Genomic DNA, 25,618 nt, shown 5'->3' on the forward strand with positions numbered 1-25,618 from the left:
TTTGTAATACATTGCAAGCGTGGTTACCTTACCCATTGTCACTAATAGGCCGCATAGCTTTGTATAAAAAGCTAATCATCCCACGCTGGTTATATACTTTCCAGGTATTACCTCTATACCTCAAAAAACGGGATGAGAGTAAATTAGATCATTGCCTGCAGTGGTTCCTTTGGCGAGAGAGGAGACCAAGGGTGCCTCTCTCAGTTTTGCAAATTCCAGTGGAGTACGGGGACCTGGGCCTACTAAGTTTGCAGCATATCACCATTGCTGGTGGAATGAGACATATTATTGACTGGTTTCGATCCACGCAAGAATTTTCAACTACTTCAATAGAATTAACATTAACTGGAAATACTCATTTTAGTAGTTTAATTCATTCTGCAGGAGGGCCGGTGCCCCCAGTGCTCCTTTCATCTCTAATTATACCATCTGCAAAGGTGGTTTGGCAATGGATCTTTCACCATCATCATTTCTCAGCAAAAATCATTCCTTTTTGGCTATTTGTGGCAATCCAGCCTTTCCACCTGGAAACCTGTACTCAGTATTTAAAGACTAGCAGAGAAGAGGGCTAATTTACTTGTTTCTCGATCTCACAGAAGAGGGGCAGATAGCCCTTCTCTTCTTCGCTGCCTGCGAAAGTCATTTTTCATTATTATCAACTGAAGCATTATATAAATGGTTTATCCTGGGAAAATCTTATGAAGGATGTACAAGAGAAAATATCCACAGCTTATTCACTCGCAGCGCAACAAAAGATATCGCTATCTTTTTACCATAGACATATTCGGGACACTGCGCCTGAGCTTAACTTCACAAATCTCACTAAGTTATGGAATGTAGATTTGGGAACAAATGTGCCTATAGAATTATATAAAGTGCATATATTAGCACTGAGGGGGTCCTGTGGTCTTCATCTCATTGGGAGTTACAATATAAATTTGCCTTGCGATTGTATATCCCTCCTCGAAGGGCCTTTCATATGGGATTCTCACCAGATGGAGCTTGTCCAAATTGTGGCGATGAAGGGGCTATCTTGGGACATATGTTCTGGTCTTGTCCAAAGGTCAAGAGTTTTTGGAAGCACTTGCTTAGACAGGATGTTTCACCGCCACCTGAAACTCAATATGTCCAAAACTGAACTCTTTATCTTCCCTCCTAAACCAACCTCTCCCCTTCCCCCATTCTCTATTTCTGTCGACAACATGCTCATTCTTCCTGTCTCGTCTGCTTGCAACCTTGGGGTCATCTTCGACTCCTCCCTCTCCTTCTCAGACCATATTCAACAGATTGCTAAAACCTGTCGTTTCTTCCTTTATTACATCGCCAGAATTCGCCCTTTTCTTTCTGAACATGCTATCAGAACCCTCATCCACACTCTCATCACCTCTCGCTTAGACTACTGCAACTTGCTTCTCACAGGTCTTCCACTCAGCCATCTCTCTCCTCTTCAATCTGTTCAAAACTCTGCCACACGACTAATATTTCACCAAAGTCGTTATGCCCATATCACCCCTCTCCTGAAATCACTTCACTGGCTCCCTATTCGTTTCCGTATACAATTCAAGCTCCTCTTGCTGACCTATAAGTGCATTCACTCTGCAGCCCCTCACTACCTCTCCATCCTCATCTCTCCATACACTCCTTCCCTAAAACTCCATTCACTGGGCAAATCTTTCCTAATTGCACCCTTCTCCTCCATTGCTAACTCCAGACTCCGCTCCTTCTATCTCGCCACACCTTATGCCTGGAATAGGCTTCCTGAGCCATTACGTCTAGCTCCATCCCTCGCAGCCTTCAAATCCGGGCTAAAGGCCTACCTGTTTGATGCTGCTTTCGACTCCTGACTTGTAACTTTTGTCTTATCCTTCTGTGTCCTTCTGTCTGTCCTTCCCTTATCCTTTTTGGTCCTGTCTGTTTGTCCTGATTTAGATTGAAAGCTCTTTTGAGCTGGGACTGTCTTTCTTCTTTATGTTCAATTGTAAAGCGCTGCATATGACTGGTAGCGCTATAAAAGTGATTTATAATAGTAGTAGTAGTAGTAGTGTCTATCATATGGAAGGCGAGCTGGCACTTAGATTCAAAGTTACTATTTGGACACCCAAGTTTGAGTTCCCCAGTGCCTCGAGGATATCGAGAGTTTGTGGTTTGTGCTACAATTATCGCAAAAAAGGTTATTTTACTGGAGTGGCTTTCTGCTAGAGGTCCTTCCCTGTATCAATGGAGCACTCAAATGCTGTCTCTGATGAGATTGGAAAGATTGGGAGTTGAAAACATTTCATCAACTAAAGGCCTGAAATTCCAAACTAGGTGGGCACCATTCTGGATGGCTTTGACACCAGCTGCAAGTGGACACTTGTTGAATATATAAAAGTTTTAAAAATTTTCAATGATAGAGGGAACGGGATGCACCCGGGTTCTTGATTTTTTTTTCAGGGAGGGAGGGAGGGGAGAGGTATGAGGATTATTGTTGTTGTTATAAATTTGACTGATGCAGTTTCAATGGTTGTAACTTGCTTTGTTTATGCTTAATAAAAAAAGACTTGAACATACTTTGTGATCTAGATATCTAGCCAGCCACAGTACATTTTCTCTTCTGATTGCTATACCTTTTTGTGTTTATAATATATATATATATACAATAAATTTATTTTAAACAAAAATACATTGTTCCCATTTTTTTCTCTGTTAAAATTTACTTCAACACACTCCATGATTTTTCTCTGTTAAAATTTACTGCAACACACTCCATGAGTTTTAAGCATCTCTTGGTGTTAATGAAAACTGTACAAAAAATGAGACCAGTCCTGTAGTTTAACTACAGCTTCATAGCACAGAAAAACCAATTCATGCCTCTCACTGGTATAAATGGTAAAGGTTGGGATCTTTGTCAAGGTGATGGCAATTTTTCCCTGCCTGGATGGCACAGAAGCATCTCCTTCTGGCAGGAGACCTTTACTGAAGAACTTAATTTTGGATGCCTTTCCACAGTAGAGAGTTGCACAGGGATGGAAATTTCACCCATCCCCAATGGAGTCTAACTCATACCCACTAAGATCCATTCCATCACTACCCATCCCCACAATTAATCTCCTCTATCCCCATCTGTACCTGCAGAAGACAATGCTATTAACTTGCTCACAGCCCTGTTTCCTCCCAAACCCAACAGCCGCCCATGGTTTTTTGGATGTTATTCACTATTCAATCAACGAGTATTCCGAACCTCAGTCTCGTATTCTGGCTGCCTCTCTGGGCATTCCAAGCCTCATTATGGTGCTCCAACTGCTTCTTTCTGTACATTTCAAGCCTAATTCTGGAGTCACCATAGATTTTGGCTACACTCCCACAGGAATCCCACAGCAACTTCTTCCATCCTTGCGAAAATCTTGCGGGTTCAGATTCCCACAATACCAATTCCCATGCAGGTCTCTATTCCACAGTCTATGGCCAGTGAAGGAAACTAAGTCACACAGAGTAAGGTCTCAAAGAAGATGATGGCAAAATAAAATCTACAAAGATTTAATTGAACAGAACTAGTACACAGATGAAGGGCCCTATGTGATTCCTACAACTGTCCCTCACTATTAAGGACTTGTACAGCTTGAACTGTTACCACATCCTCTCCCTGCTCCCTCTTGCATGAGTTATTACAGCATCAAAGAAAACAGGAAGACAAAACTGATGCTACATTACAAGCAAGGCAGCATTTGTAAAGTCAGCAGCTGAGAGCTGTACAGCTGTTCCTTTTTTTTTTGTAAAGAAATTTTTAAAGCTTTAAAAGTAAGAGGTTCTACAGAATGCCACCATATGAAATATTTTTAGCTATGAAAAGTCAAAGGCATTAAACTCCAAGGAAACAAAACAAAGAATTAGATTGTAAGCTCTGTCGAGCAGGGACTGTCTCTTCATGTTCAAGTGTACAGCGCTGTGTACGTCTAGTAGCGCTATAGAAATGATAAGTAGTAGTAGTAGTAAAAAACACATTTACTTTAATTGCATGCACTCACATGTTATATGACTACCACAGAAATTCATATTGAAGGCAAGCACTGCACCTTGCAGTTAATACAGATGTCATTACCACATATTAACTACTAATGCAGCAGATAATATGGACAACTAACTCCACAGGCATAGCTAATTGTATTCTGCATTATCTGTGGTGCCATTAACACACAGTGGCAACCATTGCTATATGTTAACTGCACAGCTGCCTTCCGCAAGTACTCAGAACACCCCCAGGAGTAAACAGAGGTTTTATACTTAACATACTTTAGGTTTAGCTGTTAATTGCATTAAGTGCAAAACCCTAGCACAGCTTAGCAAATAGACTCCTAAGTGGCTAAAATACGCTATACATAAATGGTTAGTACTGATATAGTGCTTACCTAATCTCTAGTACTAATGATGTGTTGATCTTCCAGCCTTCCACAGTGTGCTGAAAAACTGAAGTTCCTCCCTTATGAAGGATTTTATAAGAGCTGTTCACCATCAGTCTACTCAAACTCAGTTCAGTCTCTCTAAAACACAGAAAAGATCATCAAGGGATAAGTTTCTTAACATGTTACAGTAACAGACTGACAATTGGAACATTATTGTATTATAAAACATTATTAAAAGACACACTTAAAAAAAATAAACCTTTAATCCGCTCTTCAGAACACACCTAGCTGGCTGCACTTTCAGGATAATCACAATCATATGCACAGGACAGATTTCAATATAATTCTATGTCCTCTAAGTTCATTGCGGGTATCCCAAAACCGACTGGGTGCCCCCTTGAGGACCGAGTCAATAACTATATGTTCTCTGTAGGCATAGTCTTAGTCATGACATATGTGAGCTTTAGGATCATGTGATCATATCACAGATGGCTGTGTAGTTATGCTAATGGATGTAATTTAAAAAGTAGTATGAACATCATTTTAAACTTCACAATGAATATGTATATGTTGTGAGGAACAGCTGGCTGACTGGCTGGCAAACAAATTGAGCCCAGATTCAGGTTTCTGAGACAAAATCTGCATCAAAAAGGGCCTTTTAAGCATGGAGTAATAGTATTCTTTTGTACAATGGGCAAAGCTTTTTCCCTTGGGATGTCTGGAACTAAGATAAAACCTCATATTACATGCGCTTAAATTGCACTAAAATTAAAAAGAACCTTTATGCATCGGTGTATAAGGATGCAACAAGAAGGCCCATAATTGTGACCATCTCTGGTTCTAAAAGAACAATCCTCAATGTCAGATAAGTTCTCTACGAGTACCCTCCTCACTTTCAGTGATATCATAACTGAATAAGATTCTAGCTGTCATTTCAGCTATTTTTTTTTAATCTTTAAGTGGTGATTCATAAGTTCTAGTAGTACAAAACAATAATGATAGTGCTATAGACTTCTGGCTGATTATCCATTTCAACTTGAAGTCCAAATCATTACAACATACCACCTGTGATCTAAAAAGTACAGTATGGCTGTTGAAAGACTTCCTCTATCAAAACAGCATCTCCAGGCATGTGATGGAATCAAAAATGATGCTGTATCATGTGCAAATTGTTTTCTGTAATATCTCTCAGAAAAAAATGTTCATGACTTACGCCGTTTAAAATTCATATGGAGCAGTTTACAATCCATTTTAGTAAGGTGCTAAATGCTGTTGCCTAACACTTTTGAAAGACACTTGATATCTTTATACTCTCAAAATACATTGGAAGTACGTACTAAGTAGCATTAAAAATCCATTTATAGCATATGCATTCATGGCCAATTTTACAAAAGTTAATTCAAAAAAACTCAGAAAACAAAAACTGACATATTAATAGTAAATCTGCTGTTTTTGAGAGATGAACATCTATTTGTTGCTACAATTTACAGCCTGCTACAAAGAATACACAGCGCTTTACTGGCACATAGACATGGTAATTTACCATTAAAGCCCGTTTCTGAAAGAAATGAAACGGGCGCTAGCAAGGTTGTCCTCTAATGGCAATTATGTTTTTAAGGGAACTGTTAGGAGAGAGTATGTGTCAGAGAGAGTGAGTGAGTATGTGTGAAAGAGTGAATGAGTATGTGTCAGACAGTGAGTAGTGTGAGGGAGAAAGAGTGTATGTCAGAGAGAGAAAGAGAGCGAGAGAGAGTGTGATTGAGAGACAGAATGTGTCTGTCTGTCTGTGTGAGAGAGTAAGTGAGTGAGTGAGAGAGAGAGTGTAGTGTGTGTCCCATATGCAATTATACTCTCTCCCCTGCATTCATCCATATGCAGCAAACATCCTCTGTGCCCTGCCCCCTTCATCCATCCATGTGCAGCATCTCTCCCCTGCCCCCTCCATCCATCGTGGTGCAGCAATTCTCCTCTGTCCCTTGCCCTCCCCCCCTACATGTGCATCAACTCTGCATTCTCCCCTGGCCTCTCCTCCATACACCTATATCCAGGGCCCCCCTCCCTACCTCTCTCTGTGTGCCCTCTGAGTTCCAGGCCCACTCTTCACTCCCCCTCCCCTTTGAGTTCCACGACCCCCCTCCCCTTTGAGTACCAGGATCCCCTCCCTCCCCTTCTAGTTCCAGGACCCCTCCCTTCCCTCCGAGTTCCATGCCCCTCATTCTCGTTTGAGTTCCACACCCCCGCGCCTCCCTCCCCCCTCCCCTTCAAGTTCCAGGACGACCCCCCCCTCCCCTTCGACTTGCAGGATGCTCCTTCCTCCCTCCGAGGTCCACACCCCCCTCCTCTGACTTCCATGTGTCTCAGCTCAGCGGGACCAGAGGCAGAGCTGAGACACATGCGAAGGTAGTGTGAAGCGCCGCTTGCTTTCACTGTGGACGCCGCACCCCAAGGTAAGAATTTTTAAAATACAGCCAGCACTTAGGAAGGCGAGAGGCTGCCGAAGGAGAGGTCGTGCTTGGAGGGCAGAGAGAGAGAAGGAGGGAGACGCGGGGGCTGGCAACTATACAGAGTTCTCTCGAGGGTGGGGCGATTACGAACCCCAGGAACACTACACGGCTTCACTGCCACGCTGCCACTGAGTCAGCTTCAGAATGTTGGAGGTGCGAATTATTATATTAGATATATCTTTGTGCTGGATCCAAAGTTATATTTACCAGTACTTTAGATCCAGAGCAAAAAATTTAAAGCCTAATATCGGTAGGAGTTGAAGTTGGACAGTAGAAAAATAGAGTTCTCAAAGTTAAAGGTTTAGTGTACCAACAACTCAGCCCTAATCAAAACATATCATCTTCCTTCCATTGCTGATGAGCGATATATTTATCTTGCCCACCCCACCGACTGCGGTGTGTCTAGTTTTATACCTATGGGCCATGTTGCACTTAGCGCACACTAAGCTTTAGTAAAAAGGCCCTCTAAGTTCTAAGTATTTACAAAATAGCATTTAGAACCCATACTAGAGTTTACACACATATGTGTGCACATAAATACTAGTATTCTAAACATTTAGATATGTAATACATGCATAAATATGTGAGCCTATGTTACAGAATGGCTTTTAAAGAGGACAAGGTGGTTCCTATTTGGAGGCCATTCTATTGGAAAAGTAAGCACCTAGTTTCCTCTACAGAATACTAGAGTAAGCAAGGCAAATGCTTGCATATATTTTTTAAACATGAAAACTTACACATCTAGATTGCTAAAAAAAAGTGTGCATAAATTATAGACAACAGTCACAGGAGTGAAAGAAAACAAAGCATCAGGATGATGTTAAGCTATAGCAAATTTATTCTTCATCCAGCAAACACAAGTCCCAGCTGAGTGAACTCCAACACAGGACGTGTTTTGGCTCTACAGCCTTCATCAGGAGTACACTGTGTTCAAACCGCCAGCATTCCCTTTTTCTGTTGGCGGGAATGCTGGCGGTTTGAACGCAATAAACTTGACGGACAGTCACAAGGTTTTTAGTATTACATATACTCTTCTAGTGAAGACTACATGATCTCAGAAGACTCAGCAGTGTACTCCTGACGAAGGTTGTAGAGCCGAAACACAGCCTGTGTTTTCACTCGGCTGGGACTCGTGTTTGCTGGATGAAGAATAAATTTACTTTGGCTTAACATCATCCTGATGCTTTGTTTTCTTCCACTCCTGTGGACTGTTTTCTTTGGATTTTTCTGTGGACGCTTTTGGGTTTTCCATAAATTATAGAATACTGTAACTCATAGGTGCCAACATTTCAAACTAAATGGGGGCGACCAACACAATACAGGTTACTCGTTCCTGAACCCAATGAAGAAGCTTGTTTAATATTTGGGGGGAGAGGAGGGGCTCAGTATTCACTGGTAACCACAGAGCTGGCTCCTATGCTACAAACTTATATTTGCAACTATAAGCCCTTCCCAAACTCTACCCATGTAAACACCCACCTTCAAACTACACGCCACTGCATTTAAGCACCATGTTACACAATTGCACATATCCAGAATATTGGCATTTATGCACATACGTGCACACGTTTTATTTTTGTATTTATTTTTTAAAAATTTATAACTCACACTTAATCACAGCTCAAGGCAAGGAACAAATTGGTACAATAAAAAAAAAACATACAGTACAAAATACATAAAAAACAAAAAGTAGACTTTCCATCACAGCTCAAAGCAATACACCAATATCACTGCCATCATGATACATCACAGTTGCACTTCAAGCATCTACATACCAAAGGCCTGTGAAAATATAAAAGTTTCCACTCACTTCCTAAAAGCAAGAATAGAGGCCACCATTCTCATATCAAGTGGCAAAGCATTCCATTGAAATGGCCCACGTAAAGTAAATGACTTTTTGTGTGATTCAACTAAACAATACTGTTGACCAGTAGGCAACTGTAATTTCCTAGTGTTGTCACATGGAGGGGCATTTTCAATATGACGTCTAAATCCAACTTTGGATGTTTTGCTAACAACATCAAAATTCAAGTGGGAAATATAGCCATTTTCAAAACAGAAAAACATCTTTTTTTTAATGGTTATTTTCTAAAGGTTTTTGTGCTCTGTGCATTTTTATATTTTTGGTCCATTTTTGAAAAAAAAATGTTCAAGTGAAAAACGCACAAAATCAAATCGCTGGGATGTAGGAGGAGACAGTATTCTTAGTAGACCGGCCACAAAGACATCCCAGGAGAGAAGTGGGGCACCCTAGGGGGCACTGCAGTGGACTTCAAATAAATGATACCAGGTACACATCTCACCATTGATCCCATATCTTGGTCTGCTGAGCCCCTCCCCCCACAAAAAACCCAGTACCCCCAACTGTACACCACTAAGCCCTTATGGGTGAAGGGACACTTACATGTGGGTACAGTATAAGGAGATTGAAGTACTTCAGCACATGAGGAAAAGGAGGAGGGAAAATGGGCCAGATTAATGAGTTTTTAAATAACTCTGGATCAAGATATGATGCTTTTTAACTGTTAAGAGAAATACGTTGTGACTTAGTAACATCTGAATTTATTCAAAGACATTATTTTCATAAGTGGGTGTCTGGTGAGTTTTGGAGGATTCACAGTTTCCTCCACAAGTGTAACAGGTAGGGGGACGTATGGGCCTGGATCCACCTTTTTGCAGTGCACTGCATCCAGAGCTAGACTACTCCAGAGGCCTGCATGCTTTTCTAATGAACCCGAGTATAACATCTTTGTGGGTGGGAAAGGGATAGTGACCACTGGGGGAGTAAGGGGAGGTCATCCCTAACTCCTTCGAGTGGTCATCTGGTCATTCAGGGACCCTTTTGCACCTTATTTATTATAAAAACAGGTCTCGCTCAAAACGTCGTATTTTTTATCCTGGGTGGTTTTCTTTTGTTCCATTATGGCTGAAAAAGCCACAGAAGTGGAGAAACTGGATCTGCTACGAGAAGAAATGCAGAGGCAAGGGAGTAGCGTGTTCAACAGGACACTTCCAAAAAAAAAAAATCCAATGAGATGAGAGATGGCAAAATGTTCTTTAATAGTAGATAAGACTCGACATGGCACAGTGTTTCGGCGAACACTGCCAGCCTCAGGAGTCTACAAGTTAAAATAAGATACATAAATATAGGACCATGGAAATGTATAAAATCATAAATAAAATCATAAATACATAAAATCATAAATAGTTTGTGACTATGTAAACGTACAGCTTAAAATGTGCATATAAGAATAAAAACATATTATATATATGTTTTTTGAATGAATCAAATAAAAACACAAGCAATCCAAGGAACATATCCAAAAGCATATGGAATATAACATGTTATGATGGGTGAGTAAACAAATGATGCTGACCTGTACTTGGTAAATACCAGTTGATGGAGTTGAAGAAAGTGAACCAAATAAAGCTTTAAATGATACATACCTTTAAAAAGGCTGTAGATGGGTAAATAAAGATGTGGAGACAAAAAAGGGGGGGATAGGTTGAAATGTGGGGAAGCAGCAAAGAAAGATGATGAAATGGTGGACACAATATGTGAGTACAGAGAAGGAGGGTGTGACATGTTAAAAGTAACGTGTACTATGAACTAGAACAGAGAACAGTGGAGATGTAAGTGCACAAATGAGAGAAATACTTAACTGTGAAAAAAGGCAGAGGGAGATATATGATCAGAAAGCTGTGCAAGTGCAAAGGAAATGAAGTGGCTATGTGGAGTGCGAATGACTGATATCTGGCTCTGAGCCCAACAGGGTGTGAATGTGAGCGCTGTGTGGGGAGAGGAGAGGAGGTATGGAGAGTAAACTGCACTGGAAAAAAGTGTACCGCTGAGGGAAATCTAAACAAATGGTAGTTACATAAAAAAGTTCTGTGAAGGAAATCCAATCCTAAACATGCACAGATGAAGAGATAGTGCTAAAAAACGAATCAAGCAGCAGAGACAGGAACTATGAGAAAGGCAGTGTTGTTTGACAGCAAAGAAAGATGTGGTCAGTGAGCTGTGCGGGTGAAAAAGAAATGAAGTGGCTCTGTGAAGTGCAAATGAATGATATCTAGCTCAGAGCCCAGCAGGGTGTGAATATGAAAGTGAGTGCTGGAGGGGGCAGGAGGAGAAGAAGCACAAAATTTAAGAGTACCAAAGAAAAGTGTACCGCTGAGGTACGATTGCTGCACATAAAGGGGATATAATCCAAAATAAAGGGAGTGCTGCTGGTGCTAAAAGGAGAGTCGGGGACAGTGAGTGTGAAGCAGAAGACAGGAACAGAGGCAAACAGTGTACATGGGACAGAGTAGAAAAATATATATATAAATATTTGAATAGTATATAGATAAATGACAGTCAATCCGGATGTGAATGAGAACGCCGTGAAATTACTACAGAGGAAGAAAGTACCTAAGAGAAGAGTGAGTGCAAAAAATATCAAGTAGCAGTATTGCTGTATCAGCCATGGAAACAGTGGTGCTGAAAAGGATTTTAAATAGAAAAAGACGGCAAAGGGGGTGGGGGTGGGGTGAAAGATTAACGTGAATGACATCACCAGATAAACAAAGTATAGGTAAGCACTGAATAAAACCAAGCAAGTGCAAGTTAAAGTGAATGAGAGACGAGGGACAGATAAAATGGGAGATGAGTATATGGGTGAGTATGTGCATGGGATCAAATGTGTAAAGAAAAATGTGGAGGGACGTAATGATAGCAATAAAAAATAGGAAGATGAAAATATAGATGCTGGAAAAATAAAAGAGGTGGTCCCTTGTGAACAAGAAATAGTGCTTCCAAATAAATGTAGAGGAGCCTCCCAGCCAGGGGCGTAGCCACGGGTGGGCCTGGGCCCACCCACTTTGGGCTCAGGCCCGCCCAGCAACGGTGCACCTCAAAGAAGCCCAAACCGTGACTTTTCCCTTGCTGCTGCTCACTTCCGCTTTCCCTCCTCCCAGCCACCTGCCGGCACGCCGCAAGTTTTGTTCCCTCCCTGCTCCCCCCCGTCATCCCCATCCGGCAGCTGTGTGTTAGCTCTGCTGCTTCAGCAGCCGCGCGGCGCCAGGGCCGTCCGCACGCTGCTACAAATGCTTCCTCCGCTGGCCTCGCTTCTTCAGAGAGTATCGGAGAATGTGAAGCCGGCCGGAAGGAAGCAGTCACGTAGCGGCTCGGCTCCGCTGCAGACAGAGCTAGATCGTGGCGGCGCCCGATGGAGTTGGAAGGGGAGTGAGGGGAAAGAAGGCCTGCAGCAGCTCGGCTCCGCTGCAGACGTGCAGACAGAGCTAGATCGCGGTGCCGCCCGATGGAGGTGGAAGGGGAGTGAAGGGAAAGAAGGCCTGCAGCGCGCCGGCAGGTGGCTCGGAGGTGGGAGAGAACAAAAACTGCAACGGTTGGCTGGGGGGGGGGGGGGGGGAGAGGGGAAAAATGTGCAGCATGTCAGCAGGTGGGAGGAGGGAGGGAGAGAAAAAAACCTACAGCATGCTGGCAGGTGGCTTGAGGGGTCAAGGACAGAGAGAGAGACAGGAGCACTGTTGGGATGAGGGAGTGAGACAGGGTAATGCTAGATGGGGTGGAGGAATAATTGTTCGATGTGGGGGGAGGGATGGAGAGATGCTGCAAGGGGAAAGAGAGGGAGAATTGTTGGATAGAGGTGGGGTGGGATGGGGAGAGGGAGGCAAAGGCTGCATAGGAGTGGTAAAGGACCAGAGAGAAAAAAAAGTGTTGGACATGGAAGTGGAAGAAAAGGAGGGAGAGATGAGAGGGGAAATGTTGAACATGGCATTGAGGTGAGGGGAAGGAAATATGGAGAGATGCTATGTGGCGGGGGGGGGGGGGGGGTGAGATGTTAGACCAGGGGCTCAAGGCAGGGAGAGGGAGAAAAGTTGGACATGAAGGTGGAGGAGAGGAGAGGAAAGGAAAGGAGAGATGCACAAGTGGGGCAGGGGAGAAAGAGGGAAGATGGATCCAGGGAGAGAAGATGGACAATGGATGGTAGGGAAGAGAAAGGGAAAAATGCTGAACAATGGGGGAGGGGAGGGGAGAGAGATGGGACAGAAAGATGCTGGTGGTAGGAGGTAAAAGGAATAGGGAGATATCAGACTACGAGGGTGAGGATGGGAGAAAGAGGGAACAGATGCTGGGCTGGAAGGGTGGAGGGAGGGAGACACTGGGAATGGTGGAAAGCATGGGGGAGAGGCCCAGGGAGTGGAGATGGCAAGGAAATAAATGAGAGAACAGTGATTACAGGGGTAGAAATATGGTAATGGTGCGTAGATTGAAGATGGAAAGGAATGATAGGCTGGGAAGGAAAAAGATGGGGAATGGGAGAGCTAGTGGGTGAAAGGAAATGGAAATGTGATAGATATCTGAAAAGTAAAAAGAAAGAAAAGATTTAGAAAGAGGATGAAATTTGAGTGTACAGAGGCAGAAAAGAAAAAAGAAAGAAAGGAAAGAGCTAAAATGGAAAGATCAATATTTCAGAGGCAGGTGTAGTGAGGAAATGAAATGACAGGAGAAAAAAGACAAATGGACAGCCGCTTGAAGAATTAGCAGAAGACAGACAGGAAAGCGGGAAAGAGAAATTGGAACCAACATGATGGAAAAATAAAATGTCCAGACAATAAAGGTAAAAAAAATCACTTTATTTTGAATGTTTTAAATGGAATATGTTAGCTTTGGGAAATGTGCATAGTGAATGTCTTTTTATTGTGTTAAGTAGAAAAGGAAATGCGCTTTTGTTTTGTTTTTTTCTCCAGTGTTGCAGTGCATGCTGAGGTTCCCAGTTCAATTTTGTCTACATATTTTTATTTCTAATTTGTGATCCCTTGTTCTGTAATTTGTGAGGGTCTGTCAGTGTGATTGTAATGGCAGATGAAGAGATTAGAGAGGAGAGGGAATTGGGGGAGGGGCTTCTTTATTTTCTGCCCTGGTCACCAGCATGGTTAACAGCAGCCCTGACCTTTGCTGTATGTAGCTAGTGGGGATCCCCAAGCCCTACCAGCTGGGGATCTCTTCCTTAGCTGGCCAGAGCTGCCTTCCACCAAGCTTGGCAGATGGGGGGCAGCATCCTGGAACCACTGACAACTAAGCCTGTATGGGGTGCTGGCATCAGTGGCTCGAGGAGTTGCTGCTGCCTGCTGGGCTTGGTGAAGAGGAGTTCTGGCCATCTCTAGTGGAGGTCCCCAGCTGACAGACATTGGGGATCCTCATCAGCTAAAGTATTTATATTTTGAGTTGGGGAAGTGCTGGGGGAGAGGGGGGAGAGAGAAAATTTTGTGCCCATCCACTTTGTGCTCAGGCCCACCCAAAATTGGTTGTCTGGCTACGCCACTGCTCCCAGCATAAATGAATGATGGACAAATAAATGTGAAAACGTATGAACTCGAAACCGCTGATACTATGCATTGGCAAGTATTCAATAGTAAGCAACAATAAGTGAGATTCAAGAACATGTTTCAAATAGAAATACATGGAAAAGTAAAAGCTATGAAACATGATTAAAATAAGAAAGTAAACAATGTAAAACCATGAGCTTCAGAAAGTTTTTCAAAAACTTTTTACAAATAGAAATGCATGGAAGGATAAAAGTTATCCAACATAATCAAATACCAGAAAGTAGAAATATAAATTTGAATATAGTATTAGGTTCAAATCCAACTGCTGCTCCTTAAGATACTGGACCTTCCATTGCCTCAGATACAAACTTCAATTGTAAGCCTTCCAGAAAAATACCTAATGCATGTGAATGCAACTCACATTGAGCTTCAATTGAGAATGGCCTGAGCTAAATCTAATTTCAAAATCTAGTATTAGGCATATTGTGAAGTAGAAACATGATGACAGATAAGGGCCAAATGGCCTATCCTATCTGCCCATCATCCTCAGTAACCCTAACTCTTCCTAAGAGATCTCATGTGCCTGTCCAATGCTTTCTTAAATTATGATACAGTCCTCATCTCCACGATCTCCACCACCCTTTCTGTGAAAGAGTATTTTCTTAGATTCCTCCTAAGCCTAATCCTGTTAACTACATCCTATACCCTCTCATTCCAGAGTTTTCCTTCAGTAGAAAAAGACTCACCTCCTGTAGATTAGGTATTTAAAAATCTCTTATCATATCCCCTCTCTCCCGCCTCTCTTCCAGCCTGTACATTGGGTTCATAAGCCTGTCCCTATATATTTTAATTGAAAGTGAATTTAAGTGAAATTCTAGCCCAAAAGGAGCAGTGTCTGATATTCTCCTGGAACACTGTACATCCTTGGGGATTGAACAGGGAGGTGGAGTGGCTTTGACTGGTGTTAATTTGACCCCCCCCCCCCCCCCCACCCCCTGTGGTTTTTCAACTGTTTCTGTGCTCTGGCATTCATGCTTAAGGGCTGTGGGCTCCAGAGGGTTTAAAAAGTTTTAAGAAAGTTGTTGTCACTTTAAGGGGAGGTGTTTCCTGCTGGTAAATGCTAAGGTCAGAGCCTCATTAATAGGGGTACTTAAGGAAGGGTTCCAGAGGGGATCCCACCGGGAGGGGGGGGGGGGGGGGGATTTATGATGCCTGTAAAATGGTTTAAAGGATTAGCATTGTAAGTTACTTTGTTCTAATATATTGAGTTTGTTTGAAGCATTGCGAATGTATACTTTACCCTGTAAGTGTGATTTATTTGTAAAAGAGTGTTTTTCAATTTTTAGTTTCCCTTTCTGATGAAGACTTTTGAAACTCGGCCACAGTTAAAGGGAGCAGTTATTGTGATGGCAAGATTGGAATGGATGAATGATAAGTGATTTTAATGAAGCACAAGCACGAGCACAATATACCCCAAGGGAAGTGAAATAACAGTGTGAATATATGTATATATCACATTGTGGGTTGGTTTATGTAAGATATGTGGGGGAAGTGAGATCAGGGTGTCATGAACTAACATATACCTCCTTTAGGTTCAAACAAATGTTGTATTGTATGTTCTATTATCTATGTATTGGATGGTAATATGGAATGCACCATAATGTATGGGCGAAGGTTTGAGCTCAAGCCTAACAGTATTTAATGTGAGTAGTTTATGACCTACAGTGGTGGAAATAAGTATTTGATCCCTTGCTGATTTTGTAAGTTTGCCCACTGACAAAGACATGAGCAGCCCATAATTGAAGGGTAGGTTATTGGTAACAGTGAGAGATAGCACATCACAAATTAAATCCGGAAAATCACATTGTGGAAAGTATATGAATTTATTTGCATTCTGCAGAGGGAAATAAGTATTTGATCCCCCACCAACCAGTAAGAGATCTGGCCCCTACAGACCAGGTAGATGCTCCAAATCAACTCGTTACCTGCATGACAGACAGCTGTCGGCAATGGTCACCTGTATGAAAGACACCTGTCCACAGACTCAGTGAATCAGTCAGACTCTAACCTCTACAAAATGGCCAAGAGCAAGGAGCTGTCTAAGGATGTCAGGGACAAGATCATACACCTGCACAAGGCTGGAATGGGCTACAAAACCATCAGTAAGACGCTGGGCGAGAAGGAGACAACTGTTGGTGCCATAGTAAGAAAATGGAAGAAGTACAAAATGACTGTCAATCGACAAAGATCTGGGGCTCCACGCAAAATCTCACCTCGTGGGGTATCCTTGATCATGAGGAAGGTTAGAAATCAGCCTACAACTACAAGGGGGGAACTTGTCAATGATCTCAAGGCAGCTGGGACCACTGTCACCACGAAAACCATTGGTAACACATTACGACATAACGGATTGCAATCCTGCAGTGCCCGCAAGGTCCCCCTGCTCCGGAAGGCACATGTGACGGCCCGTCTGAAGTTTGCCAGTGAACACCTGGATGATGCCGAGAGTGATTGGGAGAAGGTGCTGTGGTCAGATGAGACAAAAATTGAGCTCTTTGGCATGAACTCAACTCGCCGTGTTTGGAGGAAGAGAAATGCTGCCTATGACCCAAAGAACACCGTCCCCACTGTCAAGCATGGAGGTGGAAATGTTATGTTTTGGGGGTGTTTCTCTGCTAAGGGCACAGGACTACTTCACCGCATCAATGGGAGAATGGATGGGGCCATGTACCGTACAATTCTGAGTGACAACCTCCTTCCCTCCGCCAGGGCCTTAAAAATGGGTCGTGGCTGGGTCTTCCAGCACGACAATGACCCAAAACATACAGCCAAGGCAACAAAGGAGTGGCTCAGGAAGAAGCACATTAGGGTCATGGAGTGGCCTAGCCAGTCACCAGACCTTAATCCCATTGAAAACTTATGGAGGGAGCTGAAGCTGCGAGTTGCCAAGCGACAGCCCAGAACTCTTAATGATTTAGAGATGATCTGCAAAGAGGAGTGGACCAAAATTCCTCCTGACATGTGTGCAAACCTCATCATCAACTACAGAAGACGTCTGACCGCTGTGCTTGCCAACAAGGGTTTTGCCACCAAGTATTAGGTCTTGTTTGCCAGAGGGATTAAATACTTATTTCCCTCTGCAGAATGCAAATAAATTCATATACTTTCCACAATGTGATTTTCCGGATTTAATTTGTGATGTGCTATCTCTCACTGTTACCAATAACCTACCCTTCAATTATGGGCTGCTCATGTCTTTGTCAGTGGGCAAACTTACAAAATCAGTAAGGGATCAAATACTTATTTCCACCACTGTATACATATTTATTATAGATATATGCATACACTGGTGATAAAGATCTACTTGGGCTCAGCTGTATGTACATACACAAATATTAGGAGGCGGAACATCGTATGTGCAATGATGGTTCCACTGTGACACCACCACATATTCCTCTTGGGGATATAATGGGTGTAAACAGTATGGTCTCAGCACATTTAAAACACTTTATAATATTTATAGCATTTTAAAGTGCATATATAAAAAAAGATAAATTATTTTGAACCCAAGTTTATTATAGTGAGTTTATGGTTTAACTTGGTTTGTTGGATTTGTTCTTCCTGATTTTTTGTAACCTATATATTTTATGACAGAGACCACTTACTAATTTTGAAGCCGCCCTCTGGACTGACTCCATGCTGTTTATATCCTTCTGTAGGTGCGGTCTCCAGAACAGCACACAGTACTCCAAATGGGGCCTCACCAGAGACTTATACAAGGGCACTATCATTTCTTTTTTCCTGCTGGTCAACCCTCTCCTTAAGGGAAAGGGAAATGGGACTTGATATACTGCCTTTCTGTGGTATTTTGCAACTACATTCAAAGTGTTTACATATACACAGGTACTTAATTTTTTGTACCTGGGGCAATGGAAGGTTAAGTGACTTGCCCACAGTCACAAGGAGCTGCAGTGAGAATCGAACCCAGTTCCCCAGAATCAAAGTCCGCTGCACTAACCACTAGGCTACTCCTCCACTTAAGCATCTGAGCATCCTTCTGGGTTAGACTGTCACCTTTTCTATCTGATTGGCCACCTTAAGATCATCCGACACAATTACCCTCCAAGTCCTGCTCTTTTTTCTTACACAGAAGCACTTCACCCTGATATTGTACTGTTCCCTTGGATTTTTGTAATCCAAGTGCATGACCCTGCATTTCTTAGCATTAAATCTTAGTTGGCAATTATTGGACCATTCTTTAAGCTTTGCTAGATCCTTCCTCATGCTATCCCCCTCCGGGGTGGATATTAAAGAGAGCTGGCCCAAGGACCGATCTCTGCAGCACACCACCGATAACCTCCCTTTACCACTACCCTCTGTCTCCTTCCACACAACTACTTTTTAACCCAGTAAATCACTTCAGGTCCCATACCATGGGCACTCTATTTCTACCTGTGCAGAACAGTGTCAAAGGCTTTGCTAAAATCCAAGTACACCACATCCAGTGCCTCTCTCACATCCAACTGCTTGATCACCCAGTCAAAGATATCAATCAGATTTCTCTGACACAATCTGCCTCTAGTGAAACCATGCTGCCTTGGGTCCTGCAATCCTTTTGATTCGATAAACCTCACAATCCTATGATTTAGAAGTGTTTCCATTACTCACCACTGAGGTCAGACTGGGACAGGTCTGTAATTCCCAACCTCCTCCTTACTTCCGCTCTTGTGCAGAGGGACCACATCCGCCTTCAGTCCTCCAGGACTACTCCAGACTCTAAGGAAGCATTGAGGAGCTCAGACAGTAGAGCTGCCAGAACTTCTCCGATTTCCTTGAGTACCCTCGGATCTATCCCATCAGGCCCCATCGATTTGTCTACTTTTAGTTTAGCTAGCTCCTCATGAACACAGGCTTCTGAGAATTGGTCCTGGTTTACCATACATCCATCCCCATTAGCAGTTGTTTTCTGCAGTCCTACACCCAGCCTTTCATCAATGAACACAGAACAGAAACAATTGTTAAGCAGTTCAGCTTTGTCCTCAGATTCTACATATTCCACCCCTCAGCTTTAAGCCTCACAATGCCATCTTGGCACTTCCTCTGTCATTTATATATCTGAAAAATGTCTTGTCCCCCAATTTAACCGTAACAGCTATCTTTTCTTCCACTTGCCTCTTCACTTTCCTGACAGCTTTCCCAGCTTCTCTTAGCTTTTTGAAGTATTTAGCCCATCTTACTCTTTCTGAGTCGACTTGTAATGTCTGCAGGCTCCCTTTCCCTTACCTTTTCAGCTACTACGTTTGAGAACCAGAGCGCCTTATTTTCCTCTTACTTTTATGCAATTTTCTAACATAAAGGTTTGTCGCCTTTAAAATAGATTTCAGTTTTGCCCACTGATGTTCTTCTTCCTTCAACTGTTCCCATCCAACTAACTCTTCCTTGAGAAATTCCCTCATTTCAGCAAAGTTACTTCTTTTGAAATCTAGGACGACCTTCAAGCTTGAATAAGCCTTCTCCTCCGGTATCTTAATATTGAACCACACCATTCAGTGATCACTACATGCCAGATGATCTCCCACCATAACATCAGAAATATTCTCTCTGTTTATAAGCACCAGGTCTAGAATAGCTCCATCCGACGTTGATTCTGTTACCCACTGCTGAAACAATTCTTCCTGTAGAGAATCCAAGATCTCTTTGCTTCTAGATGATCCCCCAGCAGGGACGGTCCAATTGACGTCAGGCATATTAAAATCACATACCAGTAGTTCTTCCTCTTTCTTAGCTATCTTGTGGATGTCTTCAATTAAGTATCTACCCATTTTTTGACTGCGAAGGTGAGCTGTATATTACACCAATGTAAATACATTTTCCTCTTACCAGTTTAACCTACAGCACCTCTTCCTTACCCCATATGTCCTACAGTTCTGTCACATTAATATTATTCTTAACATATAATGCCACTCCTCCACCTTTTTTTACTACCCTGTCTTCCTGAATAGATTATAGCCAGGTATAACTATATCCTAGTCATGGTTCTCCAGGACCACCGCTAAATAAATCCAAGTCAGCTTCTATTGTGGCCTCTAGATCTAGAAATTTGTTTCACATACTAAGGGCATTGATATACAAGGTTCTCCAGATGTTACTCCCCCCCCCCCCCCTTTTCTATAATGGTATCTGGTGTCTTACCTTTCAGAGGGTTATTAATGACTTTGGGGCTTGTCTCACCCATCACCAGCAAATTTAGTTTAAAGCCCTCCTTATTACCTTAGCCAGTATGTTACTGAAGACACTTCATCCATTCCTGCTCAGTAGCTCTTGGAAAATCATCCCATGGTCTGGGAAAACAAAGTGCTCACGTTGGCACCATCCTTGCAGCCACATAGTCAGCTCTAGGATGCGTCTCTCATTCGGCCTTTACCTTACGCCTTGTAGCGCTATAGAAATGCTGAATAGTAGTAGTAGTAGAACAGGAAGGATCAATGAGAACACCACCTGTGCACCTAGGTGCTTCATCCTCTGATCCAGAGTCATAAAGTCACGTTTGATATGTTCAATAGGATACCTAGCAGTATCGTTTATGCCAACATGGATGAGCAGCATAGGTCAGCAGGCTTGATGAGTCTCGGCTTTATTTATGCTACATCTCAAATCTTGACACCAGGCAGACAACACACCTCCCTGGACATCATAGCTGGTCGGCAGACAGGCACCTCAGTACCCCTCAAAAGAGAATCACCGACCACCAATACCTTTCACTTCTTATTGGCCACCGATCCAGCGGCGTTGGGATTTTTGATCTTTGTTTCCTCCTGCTCTTGAGATGTATTGAGCTCTTCTGTCTCCAGGGCTGCAAACAGATTTTTCATTTCAACAGAAAATGGAGTTGGGGGTTTGATTTGTAGGATCTGGTGACCTAAGTCCAGCTTTTCTCTTTCTGCACAAGATCCTCTCCTTTTGCTGGAGAGCCCCAGTGTTTCATTATGCATCTCTAGGATCAATTTCTGGTTGGCACAGATGCATCTTAGTCTTGTCACCTCCTCTCTTAGTTCTTGCACTACTTTCACGAGGGGTTCGATATGCATACATTTATCACATGAAACTACAACCTTGATTTCAACTAAGCTTTTATGCTGCTTATCCCAGAAATAAGCAGTGGATTTTCCCCAAGTCAATTTAATAATGGTCTATGGACTTTTCCTTTAGGAAGCCGTCCAGACACTTTTTAAACCCCACTAAGCTAACCGCCTTTAACACATTCTCTGCCAACGAATTCCAGAGTTTAATTACATGTTGAGTGAAGAAACATTTTCTCCAATTCATATTAAATTTACTACTTTGTAGCTTCATCGCATGCCCCCTAGTCCTAGTATTTTTGGAAAGAGTAAACAAACGATTCATGTCTACCCGTTCCACTCCACCTATTTTATAGACCTCTATCATATCTCCCCTCAGCCATCTCTTCTCCAAGCTGAAGAGCCCTAGACACTTGAGCCTTTCCTCATAGAGAAGTCGTCCCATCCCCTTTATCATTTTTGTCGCCCTTCTCTGTACATTTTCTAATTCCACTATATATTTTTTTAGATGCAGTGACCAGAATTGAACACAAAATTCGAGGTGTGGTCGCACAATGAACCAATACAAACAGTAACATAGTAAATGACAGCAGAAAAAGACCTGCATGGTCCATCCAGTCTGCCCAACAAGATAAACTCATATGTGCTACTTTTTGTGTATACCTTACCTTGATTTGTACCTGTCCTTTTCAGGGCACAGACCGTGTAAGTCTGCCCAGCACTGTCCCCACCTCCCACCACCGGCTCTGGCACAGACCGTATAAGTCTGCCCAGCACTATCCCCGCCTCCTGCCACCGGCTCTGCCACCCAATCTCGGCTAAGCTCCTTAGGATCCATTCCTTCTGAACAGGATTCCTTTATGTTTATCCCACGTGTGTTTGAATTCTGTTACTGTTTTCATTTAACATCCTCACTTTTGTTTTCCATTCCTTTCCTAATAATACCTAACATTCTATTTGCTTTCTTAGCTGCCGCAGCACACTGAACAGAGGATTTCAACGTATCATCAACAATGACGCCAAGGTCCCTTTCTAGGTCGGAGATTCCTAACGTAGAACCTTGCATTACGTAGCTATAGTTTGGGCTCCTCTTTCCCACATGCATCACTTTGCACTTGCTCACATTAAACATCATCTGCCATTTAGACGCTCAGTCTCCCAGTCTCATAAGGTCCTCTTGTAATTTTTCACAATCCTCTCACGATTTAACCACTTTGAATAGCTTTGTGTCGTCAGCAAATTTAATTACCTGAGTAGTTAATAACATCTCTAGGTCATTTATAAATATGTTAAAAAGCAGCAGTTCCAGCACAGACCCCTGAGAAACTCCACAATCTACCCTTCTCTATTGAGAATACTGACCATTTAACCCTACTCTCTGTTTTCTATCCTTTAACCAGTTTTTAATCCACAATAGGACACTACCTCCTATCAGATGACTCTCCAATTTCTTCGGGAGCCTTTCATGGGGTACTTTGTCAAACGTCTTTTGAAAATCCAGATACACAATACCAACCGGCTCGCCTTTATCCATGTGTTTGTTCACCCCTTCAAAGAAATGTAATAGATTGTTGAGGCAAGATTTCCCTTCACTAAATCCATGTTGGCTTTATCTCATTAATCCATGCTTTTGAATATGTTCTGTAATTTTGTTCTTTATAATAGTCTCTACCATTTTGCCCGGCACCGACATCAGGCTCACTAGACTATAATTTCCCGGATCCCCTCTGGAACATTTTTAAAACATCGGCGTTACATGGGCTACCCTCCATTCTTCCGGTACCACACTCGATTTTAAAGATAAATTACATATTACTAACAATAGATCCGCCAGTTCATTTTTCAATTCTATCAGTTCTCTGTTATAGATAACAATTAAGTGGCTATGATTTGTTGATTACTCTTCCAACAATATTACTACTACCAACAGTGCCGGTAGGGCCAGATCTCTATAGATTATAAATAGAGAGTATGACTTTGTTCCCCCTTTTGAAGTGGGGATGAAAGAAAAAGCCTATACTGAGTTGATGAACAAGTTTAAGGAAAAGGAAGATAAACTAATATTCTTTGGTGTATAAAGGAGTAACAAATCTATGTTATAGTATGGTAAAATTATGTATAATCATACCTGATAATTTTCTTTCCATTAATCATAGCTGATCAATCCATAGACTGGTGGGTTGTGTCCATCTACCAGCAGGTGGAGATAGAGAGCAAACTTTTGCCTCCCTATATGTGGTCATGTGCTGCCGGAAACTCCTCAGTATGTCGATATCAAAGCTCCATCCGCAGGACTCAGCACTTAGAGAATTACACCCACGAAGGGACACTCTGCCCAGCTCACCACCGCCGAAACGGGGGAGGGGAATTAACCCAGCTCATCCCCACACAAGTGGGGGAGGGGAATCCGTCCAGCTCATCTCCGCGGAGCGGGGGAGGGACACCACACCCGCCGATGCGGGGGGATCTGGCTTATCCTGCAACCGCAACCGCGGGAGGAGCTGACTGACCCTAACACCGCCGAAGCGGGAGGGGTACAAAGCTGCCCTACAGCCGCACGAAGCGGGAGGGAGTGCCGGCAGAATTTTAAGTCTCAATCCAGCCCCGTAAAACGGAGGGGAGAGGAATGCAGCAGCTCACTGTAACACAAACTCGTCTTAACTCTTGAAGAATCCAAGTGAAAAAACTTGAACACGAAGTCTTTCTGAAGTAACTGAAGACTAAACTTGAACCTGAAATGCAACCAGAATAAAAACAGTACAGATATCTGGGAGGGGCTATGGATTGATCAGCTATGATTAATGGAAAGAAAATTATCAGGTATGATTATACATAATTTTACCTTCCATATCATCAAGCTGATCAATCCATAGACTGGTGGGATGTACCGAAGCAGTACTCACCCAGGGCGGGACATTGAAATCCCTGACCTCAACACTGAAGCCCCAAACCGGGCCTCCGCCCGTGCAGCCACAGTCAAACGGTAATGCTTGGAGAATGTATGAGCCGAAGCCCAAGTTGCCGCCTTGCATATCTCTTCCAAGGAGACGGATCCGGCCTCTGCAATCGAGGCCGCCTGAGCTCTCGTGGAGTGAGCCTTCAGCTGGATAGGCGGCACCTTCCCCGCGGCCACATACGCCGCTGCAATGGCTTCCTTGACCCATCTTGCCACTGTAGGCTTAGCAGCCTGCAGACCCTTACGAGGACCTGCAAACAGGACAAACAGATGATCCGATTTCCGGAAATCATTGGTCACTTCCAAGTATCTGATGATGACTCGTCTCACATCCAGATATTTAAGAGCAGAGTACTCCTCTGGGTAGTCCTCCCTACGAAAGGAAGGGAGACAGAGCTGCTGATTCACATGGAAGCGAGAAACAATCTTGGGCAGGAAGGAAGGCACTGTGCGAATAGTCACTCCTGCCTCAGTGAACTGCAGAAAAGGCTCTCGACATGAGAGCGCCTGGAGCTCGGAAACTCTTCTGGCTGAAGTGATAGCCACCAAAAAGACTGCTTTCAACGTCAGGTCTTTCAGAGATGCCCTCGACAAGGGTTCAAAAGGCGGCTTCTGCAATGCTCTTAGCACCAGGTTGAGATTCCACGCAGGCACCACTGAGTGCAGAGGAGGGCGCAGGTGATTAACCCCCTTGAGAAAGCGCACCACATCTGGCTGCGAAGCCAGGGAAGCACCCTTCAGGCGGCCCCTGAAGCAAGCCAGAGCCGCTACCTGGACTTTAATGGAACTGAGCGACAGGCCTTTCTCCAGACCTTCTTGTAGGAACGCCAACACTGAAGAAATTGGAGCAGTGAAGGGAGAAAGTGAGCCTGCTTCACACCACGCTGCAAAGATACGCCAAACCCTGGCGTAAGCAGTAGAAGTAGAGTGCTTCCTCGCTCTCAGCATAGTGGCGATGACCTTGTCTGAGAAGCCCTTCTTCCTCAGACGCTGCCGCTCAATAGCCAGGCCGTAAGACCAAAGGGGGAGGGATCCTCCATCACCACGGGACCCTGATGTAACAGGCCCTGCTCCACTGGCAGCCGCAGAGGATCGTCGACTGAGAGCCTGATCAAGTCCGCATACCAGGGACGTCTGGGCCAATCCGGACCCACCAGGATTACCCTGCCGGGATGCTTTGCCACCCGGTCTAGCACCCTGCCCAACATGGGCCAGGGCGGGAACACATAGAGAAGCTCTTGTGTCGGCCACTGTTGGAGAAGAGCATCTACTCCCAGGGATCGAGGGTCCCGTCCTCTGCTGAAAAAGCGCGGCACTTGGCAATTGGCCGATGACGCCATCAGATCTAGGCTCGGCTGGCCCCAG

The 25,618-nt window shown here is 43.5% G+C and overlaps 1 protein-coding gene across 2 annotated transcripts in view; it reads right to left on the minus strand.

The window, feature by feature from the left end:
• Nucleotides 1-25,618, minus strand: part of ST8SIA4 (ST8 alpha-N-acetyl-neuraminide alpha-2,8-sialyltransferase 4) — a 241,380-nt gene that overhangs the window by 180,043 nt on the left and 35,719 nt on the right. For both annotated transcript variants that reach the window (XM_030193419.1, XM_030193418.1), the window contains exon 2: nt 4,386-4,517. In XM_030193419.1, coding sequence (XP_030049279.1) covers nt 4,386-4,489 — 104 coding nt within the window. In that variant the 5' untranslated portion in view covers nt 4,490-4,517. The remainder of the gene's footprint in view (nt 1-4,385; nt 4,518-25,618) is intronic.

This window comes from Microcaecilia unicolor, chromosome 2, assembly GCF_901765095.1.
Source record: "Microcaecilia unicolor chromosome 2, aMicUni1.1, whole genome shotgun sequence".
Lineage (NCBI taxonomy): Eukaryota > Metazoa > Chordata > Amphibia > Gymnophiona > Siphonopidae > Microcaecilia > Microcaecilia unicolor.